Raw genomic sequence first — 22,179 nt, forward strand, 5'->3', positions numbered from 1 at the left:
TCGGAAAGTTACTTTGCTAATTGCATATGTCTGCTGCGTATCCAGACTTGTGCGGCTTCGTTCGTCTGGATGTCAGTTTAAAAAATCCATTAATAGACTCTGGCGTAAAATGAATTTCCAAACGAAACGTAAACGGAACTTAATTTAAAATTTTGATTTATCAGATATAAATAAAATTTGTTCCACTGGCTGCAATCAACGCTTGCATAAGTGTCTATGGTATTTTAAAAAATATTTCTTTCTCGTCGAACGAAAGGAAATGAAAATAATTATGCATATTTGATTCCTAATAAATAATATTTACAAAGTCTCTGTAACTATGGAATCTGAAACATGGCGAATCGACGAGTTGCATAAATAAAAATGAATTAAAAAATTAATCAGTCGTGTTGTTAAATCGTACGCAGTGCTGGAGCTCCTGGCAATGGATTTAATTTTCCGAAAGTTACGATCAATCGAATAAAGGCTTAAACGGGTAAAATAACAGAGTGTGCGCCCGTGGCTGCGACACGAGAATCGCGCGAATATAATTTTTAACGTTAATAGCGGTCTAATGGACGCTGGCGTAGCTCCCCGTGCACGTCCAACCCTCTTTGCAGCGAGGCGGAGGCGCACGAGTACGCGGCGGGAACACCTACACGCAAGCGTGGAGCGCGTCCGCGTGGAAAACTCTCGAGGCAAGAGGCAAGTGTGTTCACCTTAAGGCTCGAGGCCTTTAGTCGAGCGCCGCCGTACGCGTCGTAAACATCATGTGTTCGTGTCGCGAGCAGCGCAGCCTCGATCGCGTCGATCCGTGAGACCTGATTTCGCGTTTATTTCCATCCGTGAACAACAAACAAATCTCGAACTTCGCGTGCACCACGAGTTTCGACGAGTTAAGCGAGTGGAAACAACGATTGTCGCGAGTTTCGTGTCGATACGATAGTTAAGGAAAGTGTCTTCGTTCGATCGATGGACATGGGTTTCTGATCGAAGGGATGCCGATCAGAAATCGCGGTAAACTGGATCGCCGGATATCGGCGTCTCTGTCGAGGGACTCGAGGATGCTGGGATGTTTCGGTAGCAACGAGAGCATTCTGGGCTATCTGACCGTGAAAGGTACGTCGATTTCCAATCAGCCGCGAATAAATTTCAACTTGGACCACCGTTTCATTTCTGCATTTCTGCGTTCCGATCGTTCCTCGCGTACTTGAGAGTTTGGTTATCGCGAACGATCGCAGTCACCGGGGCTGTTTGCAAACACCGATCGAGTTTCGGTGTTGACGACTCAAGAAAGTCACGTTCGTTTCGGCGATATGGAAACGAGAGTCCTCTTTCGATACGATCGAGAATACGATTGATCGAGATGGACGTCGCAAAGAGGAGTGAAACTATTCAAAAATTCGTTGGATATTTCTTGTTTATTCTATCGTTCTTCGTACTTTCATCCAGTAATCAATGAAACTGTAGCTAAGTGTAATGCATATCAAATTGGACTGGAAATGACACCACTGTTTCTTAATTATTCCCAAGTTTCAGAGGCTCTACGTGTACTGAATTTTAAACAGCGAAGAACTAGAATAAATATAAGCTTCCTATCGAAACTTTAAACAGGTCATTAAATTACTCGATCATATTAGGGCTTATTAGATTCAATGCATCCGCTCGACATCTGGGGAAAACAGCATGTGCTAACAACGAGCCTTTAACTAGAACCTTTAACTTGTAACAGTGTTGACTTTTAATTTTCTCATCTTGCCGAGTTGTGTTGATCTTACATTCCATTTCATGCCCAAATTCACCACTTCTTTTAACCTTCGTAATAATAATAAATAGTATACTCTCATAAAATGGAAGTTCGATGTTTATTTAATTCTCATGCTGTACAATTATTTGCAATATTTCTACCAAAATGTATTTACCAACCTGTAGAAGAAAATGTATGTAGTTTAAATTTGGTATACCACGAATAAGAGATTCAAGTTTTCTACGTATCTTCCATATATGTATTCAGGTCTTACAAAATAAATCGAGAATAAAATTTGTTCGTTGAAGGATTTGTTTTCGAGATAATTGAATTTGAAAATTTGTCTGATTCGCGTGGGATCGAATACGAGTTCTAGCATGTCTGTCCACCACCTACTGTTTCTACTTCCACCCAAGATTAAGGCTCGACGCGGACGAGCGATTTTTTGACGCACGACCCGTATATCTTCCCTTGTTTTTCCAATTAAAAATAACGAAGACGGATGTATAATCGTGCAGCAAAGAGTCGCTATAGCGATTGCGATTGCGTCACTTCTGGTAATTCGTGACAATTAAATCAAATTTAGAATTCGACCGCACCGTGTGGCTATCGTTCGCACTAAAATGGAAAACTTAGAATGATTTAACAAATGAATGACGGATCTCTTAATTTTCGATTTTCATACGATTCATTCTTGAGAAATTAATATCACCAGATTTGGAAACCCAGTTTCGAGAAAAAAGACATTTATAATTTTAATCCTGCGTAACTCTAGCAATTTTCAAATTTTATTAGAATATTTTGCAACTCTCAAACTTTTAAAAAAAATATGATACCGGTACAGTAACAATTTTTGCGTCGACAGCATACGTTGTTACGTGTTATTTTGCAACCATTGAAACAAATGAATATCATGCATCTATCAATAGTTCTTTACGACAATGGAATTCTGTTTCGATTTCATTGTTGTGTCAATCACCTCGACAGCCGACTCGCAACTGTCGAGAAAAAGTGAATAAAAGCGGTTATTGTCATGGAAACGCTACAAACAAATAGCAACACTCTCCTCGTAACAATAGTCTCGATTTACTGGACAATTTTCACTACAAAATCATCTCGATCTGCAGGGGCGTTTTAATCTATATTATAGTAATGCGTTCCACAATTTCTGGCTGATCCATAACTACCAGTGAATTTAAAATAAAATTATATAAATTATTTCTTGCTCATGAAAATTTTAGTAAATCAATTATGAACGGTACGTGCAATATTTTAGCCATTATTAAATCAATTTCACTCTTCGTATACTTTAAGTACATATTTAACAGTAACCCATTAGCTGTCATTCAGGCAAAAATGCAACATTAATTATTTTTTCCAAGTAATTGAAACATGCTAACTTCTCATTAGTCCACTTTTTATAAACCCACGAATAAACCTTTTTTATAATATAAATTTTGGAAAAGAAAATTGTACAACGCGATATAATAAAAAATTGACATATCTCTGTTATATCTGAGTGCTTCGAGGTCTCGAGTGTTTCACTTAGTCTCGGTTTCTCCTAATTACACGTCGATGATGCTGGTATCTGACGTTTCGGTAGCAACGAGAGCACACTAAGTTATCTGACCGCGAAAGGTACGCCGACTCCGTCGCGACCAATTAACGCCACGATTGTTACACGAGATGAATCGCGGGTGGAGCGGTTAAGTCATACCGTCCACGCGTCGTACGATAGCCCGCTACGAGAAAGCAGATAGAAAGTGGCCTCCTCCGTTGTTTCTGCCCCAAGAGAACGAATTCTACTCTTCGAGATCGCTTTCGTCGCGATAAGAGGGTTTTGTTCCCTTTTTTTTTTCACTCCCTTTTATTCCTCGTTGGCCGTCGAACGAGGCCGTTTTGTCGGCACATAATTTTCAACGCATCGCTGACATTAGCGACTCGGCTTTCATCGAGGCGAGTTATCGCCGCGCGATTATCCTGCTCAGAATGGACGAATTGTTGCATCGAGTTTCCGCTTAGTCAGGATACCGCAGTTTAATGGCTGACTCCGATGGTTCTGTTTTGCTGCTTTCTGCTAAATTGGAGGATTCCTGCGGGCCCCGTTCGATCGCGATTTCTAAGCTTCTGGGGGAAAAAGATCGCAGGAACAGGAATTTATTGAATGGTTGTTGGGCGTTTTAATGTCTCTGTGGCATTGTTTTGCAAATTTTCTGATTTTTGCTACGTTAGAGAATTCCAGATACGTGTGTACTGTAAACTAAACCAAGTTACTGTAAAAATGTAAATAATACCTTGCATCTGCGTGTAATAATCCATTATTAATTAAAAGCAAGGAAAGGGAATTTATTCTTGGAATGATTAATTCAGCATTGCAATCTTTCTATATTTTTTATTATTTTTCGACTCTTTTGTTTTCTATTAACATTAGATTGCCCAAGGAAGTCATTTTGACTGCTTTTTAATTTCAATTGGAAAAACAATTATGTATATAATGACACAATTTCTTAGAATTTTGTGACCTTTTGTACAGCATATAAATGCGTTTATTAATAATTGTAATTACCTCCCCCCTCCTTCATTTATATGTGTTATACCTATATTGCCCAAAAGCAGTCATTTTGACTGCTTGGGAAATTTTAAATAATCAAATGACTCTTATTATTGAATCGAGTAAATTTCTTATGACTTATATGACAGTTTTCATTTTTTTTTCGATTACCAACACATGATAACATACAAGTACATGATAAATTGTCGATTTGGGCATATACTTGATAAATTGCAGTTTCTCACTAAGCTAAAGTAGTACTTGTTATTCGAATCTTTATGCAGTGATACTAGTTCTAACAAGTTGTTAAATTCATAATATTAAAACCTAATATTAAAAATTAATTTTAAACAAATTTCTTTACACATTAGTTATTCTTTCACAATGCAGTCATTTTGACTGCTTTTGGGTACTATAGATATATACCAAGTTTCAGTTTTTCTAGTGTTAAACTGGAGAATCCCCAGTGGATTAATTCGACTGCAACAAATAAGCCATTCTTTTAAAGTGGACGATTTCAGGTTGAAAAGAAGGAAAATAATATATTCTTAAAACGGTAATTCAGTAATTTAGAGCATCAGTATTCTTGAATGCATTTCAAGTATTCTAGTTCTTGCTAAATTGGAGGATTCCAGTGGATTAATTCAGCCGCGATCGTTAATTGCAAGTCTCGCTTCTGAAAAATAGAATGAAAGAAAGGGATATGTTCTTAGAATGATAATTTAGCGTTATGAAAGTTCCCTGTATTCTGCATCGTTTGTCAAATATTCTGTCATTTTGTTTCTACGTTGTATCGCAGATATTAAGTTGCTTATCGTGGCGTGAATCATCGTTTGCAGTGCAACATGACCATACGAATTTAAAAGCTGATTTAATTCGGTTGATATATTTAAGAAATTGATCAATAATACAATTTTTAAGACTATTGAGTGTATTGGTATATAAACAAAATAAACGATAGACAAGATTAACACGTTAAAGTTAATGTTCCAATTATTGATACTTTGATTATTTTTTAAAAATGATTACCTTGCATGATAATTGACAATTTGAGAATAACAAAAGATATATTATTTCTGTTTTGTTCAATGACGAAAAATATATAGTATAATACATATCATATGGAGAAATATATTTTCTTTGCCTTGTATACAATTTTATTTCTTTTCTATTTTTTTTTTTTTTTTGTTTAAATGAATTAATATTTAGCGTTTTATGAAATTACCTAATAGATTCCAAATTTAATTAATTCTTGTATTGTTCATTCAAATTTTCTCTTCGATGAGTTTGATGTTTGTTTATTATATACGAGCCAGGAAAATATAAAATATAGTAAAATTTATTCAAAGTTCTTTCAATTGTCAGTGGGCACCTGTAAAGTTTTAAAGTCACGCGTTTCGATTCGATTAATCATTTTCTTACAAGGAGCATAATTGTTTCACTATCTAGAATAACTACTGACAGCACACATTGTAATAGCTGATATAGTTCGAAGATGGACGAAATTCTTATCTAGATAATGATTTTGAATGACAAATGGAAGGTGAAAGAACGTTTATCCGTTCTTTATCGAACGGAGATAAGAATTATAATCTTGAAATAAAATAATATTTTACATTCCGTGTTTTCAGTGTTATTGTTAGTTACTGGAATCAGTGAATCGACGTTGTATAAAATTTTAAAAATAATAATAATAAAATGAAGTGTAAGAGTCTATTTTTATCGTGATTATAATTCTGATATAATTCTTTCACATATTAAAACTATTATTAATTAATACTTCTCGATGATAAAGGAAATAACATTTTTTACGATACGTTCTGATTTAACATACATTATGTTGATTCATTATTTAATAATGAAAGACAGAATCAAGGAACTTTTAAATAATTCGTCCCGAATTTGTCTCTTCGAATCGAAATAATGTACAAAAATAACGTTTCGTCCATGCGTTGCTGGTTGATCTAAGAAAATCCAGTCACGTCGAAGGCGAGTCTCGTTGGGTCAGCCTTACTGACGAGTCTACCGGTAAAACCTGGACGAAACGCCATATTATTAATCATAAAGGATATATTATTCCACGATATTAATTTTACACAAGCTAGAAATACACTCTGATCAATATGAAACTCTTTAAATATTAAAATACTGAGCATTAACATTTACAAGAACTTCTTGGCATACTTTAAACACATGTTTTAAATTACTAAACGTCTTTATTAAACTCTCGTGAATAACTTTCTACGCTTCAAACACCGAGAATCGAATGCGTTGAAGCCTTGGGCCACTATCTCTGTTACTATAAACATCCGGCCCCGATTCCCGACACCGAGGTTTTAAGACCTAGTCTTATGAAGACAAAGTATTTTTTAGTAAACAAACGCCTCATCAAACCATACATATCACACCTTTTTATTTATTTTATTTACAAAGATGTCTCACGTGAAAATTTAATGTTTCGTCATTTTACTAATTTTAAAGTACACTTTCAATCGGTGCAACTGCTATCGTGGTCATCCATTGAACAGGTGTAGGGGTTAACGCTCCCAGAACACATAACTTTCTCAACTTTAAACGAAATTAATCAGCGTATCGCTGTTTCCAGCTCCGAATACAAATTTCGTAACGTCATACGTCCGACGAATACGTTTCGTACCTACGAGGGGAGTATAATCGTCTCTTCCCGGCACGTAGGGTCGTACGGATAATCACGAACCATGCATGGTCGGCGCTATACAGCCTGGACGCGTTTGCCCCCCGGAGTCCCTAAAAATTTTATAGTTTCCTCGCGGCACGCTCTCCCACGCGCGATGGACAAGGAAAACGTGTCGTATCGTCGAAAACGATCGACGCCACCAGCGAACGTGGCCGAGCATTAACGCGACTCGGAACACCGACTCACGTGCCGTCCTGTGTCGGCCGTGAATCCTTCTGGGAATACAAATTGGACAGTTTCTCGGGGCGTCTTTCCATCCGAGCGTCATGAAACGGCCGCCGCGTGACTAACGGTAACCCCGTGGCGTATTCGCGAGTTACGATAGGTCTTACCAGCGTTATTTCACCGGGCTCAGTACGTGGAAAGTACACGCAACCGTCACGGTTTCGTTTTCGTTCGCAACGAAACGTCCGAGCAACGGTAGCTCCTTCGATCTCCTTCAACGTTTGACCAGATTTCAATCCTTGGATCGTAATTTGCGTTTGCAGGGTGGTAGATTACATGCATCGTAGGCTGTATACGAAATATTACGCGTCAGGATTCGATAGTTTCGGAGATACGGGTATACCTTGATAAAGCGCATCTTTCCAACCTCGATAAAACGCATCGTTGCCGTTTTTCGTTGTTTGGCGCTAGGGACGGCTCCGTTACGCTTTATTTGGACTATATTAGATGGATATATGCTTCATGTGAGTGTGTAGCTTGATAGATACTATAGATTCGAGCCATGGTCGCAGTCTTGTGTCACTTTTAGCGACTCGATTCTCAAATTATACTGGTACTTCTGTGTGTAATGTTTTGAAGTTTTGTTGCTAAATAAAATAACACTAAACACAGCCACAAAATAGGAAATACAGCAAAATTCACTTTTATTAAAAGAATATAGTCTTGTCTTGGAACTTAAATACATTTTCATTAGAAATATTTGATTTCATCAGAACAGTGAACTTTTTCAAATAATAATCCAACCCTCAGTTCTTTCTATTAAACGTACACACGTGTAATAAATGATGAAACATTTTTCTCATAGAAAAAAAAGAAAAATCCTTTCGTTTAAGAAACTAGAGTACTACTTCATCAATCTTCGTTCGAAGGAGTTTGCATCTTATTTTGAGAACAAAATAGGATTTTATCGAGTATCGTAGAAAAGGAAACTAACGTTGTTCGGAATGTTGTGTTTAGCTCTGTGGATTCAAACGATGTTCGACTGGATGGAACTAGGGAAGCATTATCATAGATAACGCAAGAAGTATCGCGCGAGTTGCTTTCCAAGCGAGTTTCCTCGACGTGCATAAATTCGTTTCGAGCAACTTCCGCTCCTATTGTTATCGAGCGCACCCTACGCGTTTCGCGCTCTTCGCGACGTATCATTTTCCCGGTGGAAAATCCCGCGTCAGCACCGTGGAAATTCGACGCGAATCCGATTGATAAAGTTCGCCGAGAGTTTCTTGGGTTTCCTCCTCGTTGCTCGCGGAGGAAATTCGCGTGCAGTCGCCGCGCTGTCGGACAATTCCGAGCGAGATACCGTCGCATTCCATGACGGCCTCGTCATTCGTTCAGCGATCGTTGATGGCGTCTATGAACTCTGATGCCTCGTCCGGGAAATGCTCGAGAGAAAAGGGAAATCTGTGCTGACCTAAGTATCCGAGAATTCTTAGAAAATGGCCGCGTATCTGGATGATGTTGGAATTTAAAGAAAATTTACGCTAGGTATGGCTGACGATTTGCAGAAAATTACTGTTTGACATATTTGGGGGAAAATTTGGGGAAAATTAGTGTTCAGAAAAAACTGTAATATCTGTGAATTTAAGGGAAATTCAAATTTGGTATATCTAGGTAATTTCTAGTAGATCTGATGATTTATACAAAAGTTCATTCGTACAATAAAGTTGTCCAGAAAATCATGAATAATTTCAAACGTGGAAATATTAAAAATAGAGTGAAACATATACAGTCTGTGTAAGAGAGATTAAAATTGTGTGTGACGAAACCTGAAAGAATAGAGCGTCGTGTAGGAAAAATATTATGAAGAAGTAATTGTAGCGGAATAATCAAATGGCTAAGCGCCATAGATAAGACAAGGAAAGTAAACAAGAGGGAAGGTTTATAGCTGGCACCATAAATTGCATATCTTTAACTAATCTAAACAGAGTCTGTTTATTGGCCGAGGGACTGACATTAACTAAATTGAATATCTGGCAGTTAAAACAAAATCATTTGGATGGCAAATAAACTGCTTCCAGGAGAATTGGACACATTTTGAGATTAACTAAACAATCATTTGCAAAGCACAGTTTTTTTAATGTGGCTTCTTTCTCAGTATTATAATAATTTGTTAAAGCTTCTAATACTTTGATGTCTTCCATTAGCACTTGGAAAATAGCGAACAGTGTTCCAAATCTGTCGAGTCAGCGGATACTCGATGATGGTCGAGCGAGCAATTAAGGAAACTACATCGAACATATTTACTCTAAATAATTTACGTTTAGAATCATCGTTACCTTTCATGATGTTAAGATAAATTAACGTCTGTCCATTACCCACTGTTTCTACTTACGCTGAAATTAAAGTTGTACACTGAATTTTTAAAGTCGATTTTCCGGAAAACCTCTGGAATTCTCGTGAGAAAAAATTGCATTCTCTGTTTTCGGTTCGTTCTTTTAACGTAGACTCATCCCCCTCTTTGAGACACCCATGTACACGTAAGCTTACGTTGTAATTACAACGTTCGTTCCTGTAACGCGTTTATTTCTTACTCCACTTACAGTTATATAACATCTGTTGGTCTATGTATTTACTTGATTTGCTCGCACGAGGTTCCACGCTCCAAATTAAACACGATCTTGACACTAATTCGCAAATAATTGATCACCTCGGATAAGCTGCGCTCGTTCGTGCTTGTGCACGATTGTACGACTTATTTAGGTTTATATAGCGCGAATTACGTCTACCCTCGAGGCGATGTGTAAAAGTGTAAAAGATTGAGAGCCTACGCGAGTGCCTTTGGTTGCACTCGCGACGAAACGACCGACGCCTTCGCGCGTGTCCCAGGAATTTCATTCTTAATCGGTGTCTGGCAATTGCGATTCGTGTTATGAAAAGAGGGCGAATCGCGTAGCTCGCTAGAGAAACGATCATGCTAATAATAATTCTCGGGGGAAAGAAAATACCATATACTGACCCATCGAGACGACTGGAAATCTGAGAAAAACAATTTTTTTATTGAATTGTTCGAAAATTTCTTCACGATTGTCGTTTGTCATTAATATTATTATTCGTTAAAGTAACGTTAGAAATAATTTTATACATAAAGCATACGCAAGACACGCGTGATAGATTAAAACGCGATTTTCTGGTTTTTAAATTAATCAAATTCAAATCAAATTAACGGGTTCTGTGTATCCATCGTTAATTGTACTTGTGGCAGTTCAGGTAATATATTGTACCGCACTCACGACCATGAAGAATTATTACTTTCCTTAACAAATTGCTTTCCATTTAATATTGTCGAGGAATATAATTACTAGATATTTATTTAATAAGAAATATGCCTAACAGCACGGAACGCTTAATTAAGGCTTAATGCAAGAGTACAAAGTACTATGCTATTGCAATATCTGCTTATGGAATAGTGAGTTATATTATTTTATTAATTAAATATACGTGGTTTTGCTTGTAAAAAATCTCGTAACTTTAGCAATGTTTGAAGAACAGTTGTACGACCATTTAAATAATATCGTTCGGTCGAAGAAATCGTTCCCCGTTGCTTTGACGTGTACAAGCTAATATCGTTAATTATCGTAACGAAGTTGGTATTATCACGTGCGGGTAACGATCCGCGATAATTATTACGCTGCGCAGTATATGAACACGCAAAGAAGAATGTTAAGATCGTTGGCTCTTACGCTGTACCTTCGATTTCATGTACGATTTTTCGTGAAGGATTCTCTCGACGTCGAGAATTTAAAGACGGTCAACATTTTTATCTGGATAGTAATTTCGAATAACAAACAACAGGTAAACGACTGTTCGTCACAGGGTAAATGGGAATAAAAATATCAAGAATAGAATTAAATATTTCAGGACGAATAAATACAAATTCGTGTAAATCGTTATACGTATGTTGACTCTTTTTTTTGGTAATCCATTATAAAATTCTCATACAATTTGATTCACAGTTTCTTCAATTTAGATAAGCAGGTATTTTGGAGAATTTTAAATATTTTTACCAAGAAAAAAAATTGTGTAATACAATAGTGTTATGGCTTTTTTTTCCTTTTTGATTCGAGAGAACGCGTAGAAAACTGTCGCCGAGACTAGAGTAGCTCCTTAAGGCGATACAGGTCTGTAAATAAATGGTCGGTCAGTTTACGCGGACGAACGATCTGCGGTTTCAATTAAAGTCGTTCGTTTCTTGGTCACTCAAGGACTTTCGCCGAGTTGCACGAGGTCAGGTACACGAGCCACGGATCGGAGGCCTCGTTTCACGTTCGAGGAACAAGCGATCGGTCGGCGTGCGGTTACCAGATGACTGTACAATCGTACGGGCAATTAGCGCGGAACTGGTTTCATCGACGGATCGGTTCATAATTCGCGTCGACCATTACCAGCTTCCAAGAGATCGCGATCTTCGGTGGGAGGGAGGAGGGAGGCACGGTCCTCCGCGTCTCTGGAAGCAAGAAAGTTGCACGACGCGCCACACTTTTACTCCATCGCTTCTTTTTTTATCTCTCGTTTCGCTAATTGCCCCCTTTGCTTTCGTTACAGACTCCCAAGATGTCGATCTCGATGCCATCCTCGGCGAACTGTGCGTCCTGGAGCGACGCTGCGACGGCGACATCGCCGCTACGCCTGCACCGGACTCTCAGAGACAGGTCCGACCAAATAGCACCAGGATCACGGCTGGCGACAATACCGATATCGGCAAAAACGAAGGAGGTAATTCGTCAATTCGTAAAAATCACCTTGCATATCGTATTTATTAACCCTTTGCACTACTGTGTCGAGTGTGACTCGACATCAATTTTTATCTCAGGAGCTCCTTTTTCAATTCGACATTTTTTCAAGTTCAAACCAAACAGATCTCATACACTTGAAAATTACAAAATACAACAACAGTGTAAATAAAACTTATAATAATAAATAATAGTAATAAACGTATTTTAACAGGTAAATTTCAAATAAAACACTTAAAAGCATTGGGAGCCGCTGGTAACAAAATTGGAATATAATTTGGAGCGCAAAGGGTTAAAAAGTTATTAACAATTAAATTCAAAAATTTCAAATCGCTCTGGAAAAATTATTTTCGGCTGCGGAGGTTAATTACTATCATTTTTGGTGAATAAACATACCTCCGAAATTCTATCCACTTTCGAGAAAAAAATCGGGTAGGTGCTGAAATTTTTCGGCGCAAAAAAATTTTTCAAATCGTTCTAAAAAAATTATTTTCGGTTGCGAGGGTCGATTACAATCATTTTTTGTCATTACACATATCCCCGAAATCCTACGCACCTTCGAGAAAAAGATTCTTTACTGTAAATCTAATTAGGTGCCTAAATTTTTCACAAAGTAGAAAGGCCCCTTAAGTTAGACGAGGGAATTTTGACAAATTTAATCACAGAACACGTGTAGAATAATTAAAATCTAACTTGAATCTACCGATAATGGCAAATGCTTATTTTCATTTTTTTTTTATTCAACCTCTGTAAAAATATAACATCGATTTTTACGGTGGATCGTTGTCTTACAGCCTAGTTCTTTCACCTATTTTATCCAAAGCTGTTCGAGTCGAGGACGTCGAGAAGGCTTTGAAACGAATGAAAGGAAATTAATTCCTCGTGATTGGGCGAGAAAAAAACACGAGTTCAATGTTTTATCGCGCAAGATCATGCAACATTAGGAACACGTAACAATCTAGAAAGTACGTCTTATCGGAACAGATGTTCAAACATTATACTTTCCAGCTTTAGATAAGATGTACTTCCAAGATTGCCATTTTATGTACTTCTAATCTCCACTAACTTTGCACAATAATAGCTGGTATCGTCAGCAAGACCAACGATCAGTCATAAAACGCTTTATTAAAATTTTATTATATACACAATCACGGAACATATATTAAGAAACCATAAAATAATAACAGTGATACACGTAATATTCTATTTAGAAAAAAAAGACAAAATTAACGTTGAGTTGAATAAAATGCAGATTAAATAAGCTGAATCCAAATTCCGTCACGGTTCGATTACACCCTCTGAACAAATGCACATTCCAACATTTTGAACATGAAAATTCGCCCAAGTCGAATTCAATGCACAAGTTGCAATTCCGTAGATTGCATCGCTGGAACGTTACGCTTGGGTTCACCGACTTTTATAAATACACCGTTTAACTAGTCTAGTATGCACCGGGTGCCTAAGCGAACGTTGTAAAACGTTAATTGTCTGGTTTCGCACAGTAGACCTGGCAGAGAATATAGGTAGGTGGATATACCTGTGTTCCCAGTCGGTATAAATTTTGTTATCGATACCTACACCGTGGAATATTTATTGAATTAGATTAGTTGAAACAGCTGGCGTTCCTCGTGTATCGTGGGCTTTCTTTCTTTAACCGCGATGAATATTTGTTTCAGCTATGCGCACCGATAGTCCAGACAATGACAGCGCATTTTCGGACACGGTGTCGATGTTGTCCAGCGAGAGTTCCGCGAGCAGCAGCGGCTCTGGACACAAACCACCTCAGACCGCCATGCACACAGCCCCTCAGTCACAGTCACACCAACTCATGGGTGAGTTTCAACTTCCAAGTCGTTGAACGTCAAATTCAATCACGATTTAGAATTCGTCGAACAGATTTCGATTCGGGAGCATCGAAGAAAGTTAACATATCGAGCATGACGCTTGAGGTAAACAAAGAATCATCCACTGGTTACTGGAGTCCCACATTTTTATATGAAATTAGAGCTTTGTGTCGTTCGATCCTGCAAACTACCCAACTAATATTTGTGACGTTTATTGGATCAAGGAAGTCTAGTTTTACTTGTTGATCGTGACATATTTTCAAATTTAATTCAACGAGCGTCTGAGATTTCACGAATCAGTCTCTGCTGGGAGGTAAAATGCTTCAGTTTGTCTCTCGAGCGTATCTCCGTGTCTAAAATTATGAACCGAAGCGTTCCGAAATCGAATAAGACGCGTCGCTGCTTCGGCTGGAATAACTGTTTTGACGATAATTCGATTTTCCGTTACAAGACGCCGCGAGCAGAGTCAAGGCAGAGAAAATCCGATTGGCGCTGGAGAAGATGCGCGAGGCTAGCGTACAGAAGCTCTTCATCAAAGCCTTCACGTTGGACGGGAGCGGGAAAAGTTTACTCGTGGACGAGGGGATGAGCGTGGCTCACGTGTGCAGGCTGCTGGCAGACAAGAACCACGTGCCGATGGATCCTAAATGGGCCGTAGTCGAGCATCTGCCTGATCTCTTCATGGGTAAGCTGATCGATAAACAGACACGATTGCAACTCTGGCTTCCATATTGTTTCAAGCCATATTACAAATTATAATTATTTTACAGTGCACTGAACAGCTCCATTACGAATATTATTTATAATATTTTTCTTCGCAGAAAGGGTATACGAGGACCACGAGCTGCTGGTAGAGAACCTCTTACTCTGGACGAGAGACTCCAAGAACAAATTGCTTTTCGTCGAGAGGCCCGACAAAACTCAGCTGTTTTTTACCCCGGAGAGATTCCTTTTGGGCCCAACCGACAGAAGCAGCGGCGAGTACGACGATCACTCTCGTAACATTCTCTTGGAGGAGTTCTTCGCCAGCAGTAACGTCGGTGTACCCGAGGTAATTAGCCTCCAAAGATAATTTTCTAACACCAGACGAATCGTCTAACGAATCTTTAACTTTAATTGTAGGTCGAGGGACCATTGTATTTGAAGTCGGACAGCAAGAAGGGCTGGAAGAAGTACCATTTCATCCTGCGAGCGTCCGGTCTTTACTACTCGCCGAAAGAGAAGGCTCGCGCCGCGAGTAATCTAGTTTGTCTGGCAACATTCGACGTGAATCAGATCTACTACGGGGTCGGCTGGAAGAAGAAGTACAAAGCACCGACGGACTTCTGTTTCGCCGTGAAGCATCCCAGACTGCAGCAACCGAAGTCGACGAAGTACATAAAGTTTCTCTGCGCGGAGGACAACGCGTCTTTGGAGCGATGGATGGTCGGGATCAGGGTAGCCAAGTACGGCAGACAGCTGATGGAGAATTACAGGACCCTCGTGGACGAATTGGCGCAGGAGGATCTGGATATGCTGGCACACGCGAGATCGTGTTCCGTCAGCTCGATCGCTGTGCCGCCTCAGAGTCAAGCTCACTACAACACCAGCAACGACAATGCTCGACAGTTCACGGAGAATTCGAGGCACAGCGTGGAGTCTGCCAACGCCAGACAGTACGATGGACAGAGGCAGAGTTACAATCCCGAGCAACGACAGAGCTACAACAACGACGGAAGGTTGAGCAGAGCCAGCAGCTCGAGTTCGAGCGGATGTTTGTCGGATGGAGCACCCAGTAGCTGCGAGGTAAGTGTCTCCAACGTGGTCACTGTTCGTTCTTAGAACCTTAGCTCACTGTTTGTTTTGTGCTACAGGTGGCTTTCGAGTGTGGCGAGTTTCCAACGGGAACGATAAAGAGGAAACCGTCGATGAACCCGAAGTTGCCTCTAACGTCCATCACCAGACAGCTGAAAGAAGTGGGTGAGACTGTTCGAGACGAGCCAGACTCTTGTCCAAGTCCCACGAGTTCTGGATCCGGCACGTTGACCAGAAGGCACAGTCGAAGAAGGAGCGGTACAGACTCTGATGGTTCTGGAACGCTAAAAAGACATCACCGATCTGGCAATGCGACTCCAGTTAGCCCGGTACCGCCTGGCACGCCAGTTAGGGAAAGAGCAAGTCCTATGGGGTATAACAGAGAGTCTCAGGAATCGAAGACACCAACGAGCCCTATTCCATCGTGCATGGTACGTATTGCTTCTCTCGCAAGTACTCGATCGACCAGATATTCGTGAAAGATTCATAAATTAATCAAAATGGGGTGACAAGTTTGAATACTTCTTAACATTTAATGATAGGTTGGAGTATTGAGATACAAAAAATTATAGAATTTGCTGTTATAATAACTTTATTGTTAACAATAATACAAAAATGAAGCTTTTCAACTTTTCAGTGTTCGAGTCAATCTCAGCATTCTATCGATTAATTTAGTTACGGTTATATTAGGAATTCCTTTCCAAACATTCTGTAAAACATTCCAGATATCTCGGTTAGATTTTGGGCAGTGTTGTCTAACCTTCCTTTCAGGGTGATCCCAGAGCAATTCGATAACCATCTCATGTCTTTTCTTTCTTCTCTGAATACAATGATGTTTTACAGATGGATTCGATCACTTCGTTACCGCCGCCACCGTCACCGTCGAGAGTGGTGGAGGAGACAGAATCCGACAGCGAGCCTCTGCCTCCGCCCCCGCCGGAAATGTTCCGCTCTAACTTGTCTCTGGACTCGCTGCCGCCGCCACCAGCACCCGGTGAGATCCCAGTGTGCAACACGCCGGAGCTTTCCGGGTCGTCGTTGAGCCTCGCGTCGCTCCCGCCACCCCCGAGTCCCCTGGTAGGCGAGACAGGGACGATCCGTCGCGCGAGACCGAAACAGTCCACGCCAACGAACTCGATCACCCCCGAGAACACGCCCACGCACACGCCATCGAGGCAGTCGAACAACCAGCAAATGTACTCGAACGCGAACAGCTCGCTCCAAAACAACTCGACGGTACAGAACAACCAGAACTACAATCCCAACATGCAGAACGCTCATCACGCGAGCAACGCGTCGAACTCGGTGTCCTCTCCGCCCAGCTCATACCCGGGATCCAGCGCCAGCACGCCCACCTACGCTCCCAGTTCGCCAGGGTTCGCATCACCGCCGCCGTTCGTTCCTCCGCCGGCTTACGGGTCCCAGCAGCAGCACACCACTTCCCAGAGCCTGACAAGGCAGAACTCGAAGCCGGAACCGATGTACGGGGTGCACCAGGTGCATCAACACAACACTATACAGCCGATCAGGCCAAACCCGAACATGGACACTGTACGACGAAGCGCCATGAAGCAGACCTCGAGCCACTACGCTGCCCCGCCGTACCTGGCAGAGCTGAAGGCCGCCTCGAGTCCACAGCCCCAGCGCAGGGTGACTATCCAAGAGCCCCCAACGTCGCCCAAGTCCAAGACGGGCACCGGGAAGAAGATCACGTTCAACCTTCCGCCTCAACAGGAGCCTGGGAGCCCTGCGCTGCCGCAGAGGAAACCCATGCCACCCAGGAGATCCGACAGCACGAGGCTCACGTCCCCCAAGAAGCTCGCTGCCTCCGACCAGGCTCCTCCCGGCGACTTCCTCAAGGATCTCCAGCGAGTGATGAGGAAAAAGTGGCAGGTGGCGCAGAAATGCAAGCTGGACTCGACGACCACACCCCACGAAGTCCTCGGTTTCCGCGATCCACCTCCAGCCGTGGCGGACTACAGGGAAACGAACGTGTCGAACTGGGTGCAGGAGCACTACGGGGCCGACAATCTCTACGAGAACGTGTACGCGACGGATCCCCACGCGCCTGTGGAGTACGCATCCAGCCCCGCCAGACAGTCGACGGTCAGATTCGCGGATGAGAATCGCAGCATGAACATCGTGAACGCGATCGCGAGCAAACGAAGGCCACCGCCACCGCCCCCGAAGAGGGCAGAGACCACGCATCTGACCACCACCAGAGCGATGCACTGACAATAGCAGATAATCCAGCCCCATCCCGAAAGGCGATGGTATTGCTGTCTGTGCAGCTGGTGGAAGGACTAAGGGCGGAGGAGGAATTCGCTTTGTTCTGTGATTTTGGTCGCCGTTTTCGAGGTCCCGGCGTCGAGTCATCGTCCTCCGCGTCGCCGTGCACCGCCGTTCAAACCCGGGGGATGTCCAGGGAATAGAGAAAAGGGGATTTCGACGATCGTCGAAGATCAACCGTACGTTCGCGATAGGGGGGAACAGAGTTCTGTTGGAAACACTTTTATCTATCCAACAGTCGCGAGCCCCGTCAAATAGGATAATCGATGTAAATTTAGAATTTCGAGGATGAAAGTCTGATCGGATACTGCCAATAAACGATCGTTAGGGAATTTTTTTAGCGAGAACGTCGCGGATAATCCGGAGGCTGCTGACACCGAGGGGTCCCGATGTGAAACATCAAATCTCAGCGCCCGGTTCGTCGACGGTCATTCAACTAGAGCGTAAGGGAAACACTGCCGCACATATTGAGGATGTGATATATAAGTCTTAAGCTCCCATTTTTGTTTACGCGTCGCGTTCCGGACGGAGCAAATTGCGTCTACTGTTAGGCTGCATTCCCGACGGAACGGACGTTCTCGCGTGTTTTTCCATTTCGGATGGAACAACCGTAGAGACCCGGGGATATAGTAGTCAGAGTCTGCAACACGAGCTTGATGGAAACACGCGAGAAGAACTGCGTTTTTTTTTAAAAATCCTCGTACATAGGTGTGCATGTATATAAATGAAACACATATGAGCGTTTATATCAATATATCGACTTTGATGCTGTATGTTTAGACGATAACGATTCGAACTATCCTCTGCGACGCGGACACGATGACGCTTAACGCGATGGACCTCGAGCGAACGCCCACGCGCGGCTCCCGTTAGCTATCGCTTACTCCTAAACGCGAGAGATCTTGTTTACGCCATTCTCATCTTATTTTCGTTCCCGTTTTCGCTGGCATTTCGTTCGGATCGAATAAACGCGCCAAAAGGCTTCGAGTAAAGCTGATAGAATTTTGATATCACGCGTCGTGTCCTGGCGACGATCAATACACACGCGAGTCGAAGACGACCATTATACTCGAGCAGGTTTTTAACTCTCGATCGCTTCCGCCGGTCCGTTCGAATGTAAATAAACGCTGCTTGGATTTATAACGATTTTACAAGCGGAACGAACCCCGGGCGATTCGGTGCACTTTGATCGTTCGTCCACGATACCAACGATGCTCCAATACGAGGGCAACGTATCGCGTCAGATGTTCACACTACTTTTTCTACACCAAGGATACGCGAAAAGAAAGGAGGGACTCTGGAGGAAACAGCATTCTTGAGCTGCCATTTGCACAATGGAATTTTCAGCAACGATCGAAGGCCTGAATCCTGAATCCTGAATACTGAATACTGAATTCCTCAATCCTGACTCTTTTGTACCCACGAATTTCTACCGAGTTTCACGCGTCCTCCTTCGAGGACATCGAAGACGTCCCCGTCGCGTTCGAGAGGAGTCTCGCCGTGTCCAGGTGGTTTTTACAAGCGTTAAGGATACCGGGGGACCCGAGATGCGATATTTTCTACTACCCAATTTTGATAGAAGCTAGACGATCGTAGGGAGATTAACTCAATGCCTCTCTCGACGTGCTCGTTTCTAATCGATCACACGCGGACACGCGAGACCCCTGCGACGGAGGAACCCTACACGCGTACGACGATCCCGTGGATCGATCGACGCCGATTTAAATGTAACTTGTAATTTGTCTGCCGTGCGCGCGGTCCAATCAAACTGAACCAATAATAGTAAACGGTAATAATATTGCTAACGAATATACGTTTTTTTTTTGGGACTAATGTATCGATCTTATGGAATCTTGATCGTTGTCTTTTACGATAAGCTCGTTTATACGACGAACCGTCCGGCAGGCTTTTTCCTCGCCCGGGACGATCGGTTCGACGACAAACTGCCGCCACGATGGAGGGTTTCTTAACGCGAACGTTCGAGAAATTGTTCACGATTTGGAATCGTCGACGGAAGAGGGAATCGTTTTTGGTCCCTGTTCAAAGCTCTGTTGTTTGAGGATCGAAAAAACGACGGAGAATGAAGTCGTTGCTCGGTTCTAATTCAACGTTAATAAAAGAGAAAACGTTCTGTTGCTCGTGGATAGAAAGGGTAGTAGAAAGTCGATCGACACGCAGTTCTAACGAAATGGAATTTTTAACCTTTAACGATATATTGTTGGGGAATGAAAACACAGGGGAAGGAGACACGTGTTCTGATTAAACGTGAACCGAAAGAAATTGTTAACATTGAGTGAACGATGAGTGGCACCATGATAGAACGTCGACAAACAGGAATTTTTAACCTCCGTTCCAGATTCGAGAGAGTGATAGAGAATAGGATAACGTTCGTTTCCCTAGGGTAATAGGGAAAATTCTTTCGAATTTTGTTGAAATTTGAATTCTCAACGTTGTCTGCGAACGAAAAGAGTAATAGGGAATAGGACGATGTACGCGTTCAAAATGAACGCCCCCGCAGTTAGGAATTTTTTGTCAACGCTTTGTAACCCAGTCGAGTTGGACGATACTTCAAGCGTTTGTATTATTTGTAAGATTTGATTTATTTATTTCGCGTTCTGTGTATAATTATTATTCTGAAACGGTAGTACAAATGTTGGATGAATAAAAGGGGGCGTGTAGAAGCGAAAATACAGTTGTACATCTTGACTTGACGCGTAAAGATCCGTTGAACGAAGCTTCTTAGAAATAACTAAAGTTGTAATAAATAAAATCTTTAGCCGACAGACTGGGTTACAGAGGGTTGGATAACTTTTTATTCAAATTTTAAGGCCTCTTTTCAATATTATCTTACTTTCGTCCTGCGACATTTAATCTGTACATTTTTAGTAAACATAAAGTGATATAATTTTGGGTAATAACTTCGAGAAGAGTTGTGTTCTGGATTCCCAAACGCCAGCGACTGCGAATTCGAACTTTTACGTATCGTTTTACGTAACGCTATTGAAACGAGACCTAGTGGACAGAGTGTTTCATAAAATATGGTCACGACTTTGGGCTGGAACACGTTACACGAAGATAATAAAGAAAGTTTCTATATAAACAATCGTTCCATCTTTTTTTTCTTCGATTTCGTTTTCAGCGCGTCGAGCGTAATTTTCTCGTTTAGAACAGTGTAAGTAAAAAAGTGTCTGAAAGCTTGATCGAACAACGACTATTATTAAAATTGTTTCACGCGAACCTCGATTACCTTGGTGCACAGAAGTTTGTCCCCATTTTATGAAACATGCTGCGGGAACGACTATAGAAAGCATAGTAACGGAAAATAAACGGATGCAATCTTGATAATGTATTTATTGTCACAGGGAAACTCCTCGAGATTTTTTAATATCAATACTAAACAAAAAATAGATCCATGGATGACTCTGCCTTTTTCTATTATCCTGTCAATCGATGCTCCATCGCGAAGACTCTTTTTCCGAAGCTTGCGTTCGTTGATTTTTCGTTCCCTTTTTCCTCGAATATTCGCGCGAAGGGCGCGCCACGTGGCTCTAGTTTTCCAGAATTTTGTACGAGAAAACAACTCCTTTTTGTACTCTTACCGATTAAGGAACCTCATCGAGCCGAACTCGGAGATAAAATCGCGCTCGATCGCTCGAAACTCGCACGACGATGGAGTTATCGACTTGGAATATCGAGAATTGAATCGGGGAAAATTCGTAGCGACTTGAAGTCGCTGGTCATTGCCAGAAAGAGAGAAAGAATGCGAGAGACGGAAGATGATTGTAATAAATCGATCGCCGTGTCGTTAACCACGATCACGAAAGAATTATGTTTATCTGTATCGTACCTATCTTTTCTTTCTCCGATCGAGTATACCCTGTGTTGTACGTACGTTTTTTGTAAATATTGTAACGAACGCGTTAGTGCAAGGAGGAAAATGATCGTCGCGGGGAACACGCCCGCGATCGATTCAATTAATATAAATAACGCACTATATTTGTGACGACGGGGAAACGAGACATTCGTTTTCCTTTTTCTTTTCGATTTTTCGTTCCTGTCGCGTCACGGTCGAAGGACGCGCCCAATATATTGGCGAGAAAAAAAAGGAAAAAAAAAACAAACCGGAAATCCAATCTTGCGAACGGTGCTCCAACCGCGTTCCGTTTAACGGACGCGACCCTTTGGATACTATGTTTGCATCTTATCGATTAATTTCTTTCTTTCTTTTTTTTTAAGTATAGTTTTAGAGTTAGATCCGTTTAATGGTTGTTTCTTTTCATTCGACTATTGCGACGTTAAAATTG

The 22,179-nt window shown here is 41.5% G+C and overlaps 1 protein-coding gene across 3 annotated transcripts in view; it reads left to right on the top strand.

The window, feature by feature from the left end:
- LOC122395859 (amyloid beta A4 precursor protein-binding family B member 1-interacting protein) overlaps positions 1 to 21,859 on the top strand; it is a 235,722-nt gene extending 213,863 nt beyond the window's left edge. For all 3 annotated transcript variants that reach the window (XM_043393764.1, XM_043393762.1, XM_043393763.1), the window contains 7 exons: positions 11,761 to 11,931; positions 13,625 to 13,780; positions 14,244 to 14,477; positions 14,614 to 14,843; positions 14,915 to 15,577; positions 15,646 to 16,017; positions 16,430 to 21,859. In XM_043393764.1, the coding sequence (XP_043249699.1) occupies positions 11,761 to 11,931; positions 13,625 to 13,780; positions 14,244 to 14,477; positions 14,614 to 14,843; positions 14,915 to 15,577; positions 15,646 to 16,017; positions 16,430 to 17,821 (3,218 nt within the window). In that variant the 3' untranslated portion in view covers positions 17,822 to 21,859. The remainder of the gene's footprint in view (positions 1 to 11,760; positions 11,932 to 13,624; positions 13,781 to 14,243; positions 14,478 to 14,613; positions 14,844 to 14,914; positions 15,578 to 15,645; positions 16,018 to 16,429) is intronic.
- The last annotated feature ends 320 nt before the right edge of the window (positions 21,860 to 22,179 follow it).

The sequence above is a fragment of the Colletes gigas genome, unplaced genomic scaffold, assembly GCF_013123115.1.
Source record: "Colletes gigas isolate AHSC1104 unplaced genomic scaffold, ASM1312311v1 Colletes_gigas_Sc00006, whole genome shotgun sequence".
NCBI classification, from domain to species: Eukaryota; Metazoa; Arthropoda; class Insecta; order Hymenoptera; family Colletidae; genus Colletes; species Colletes gigas.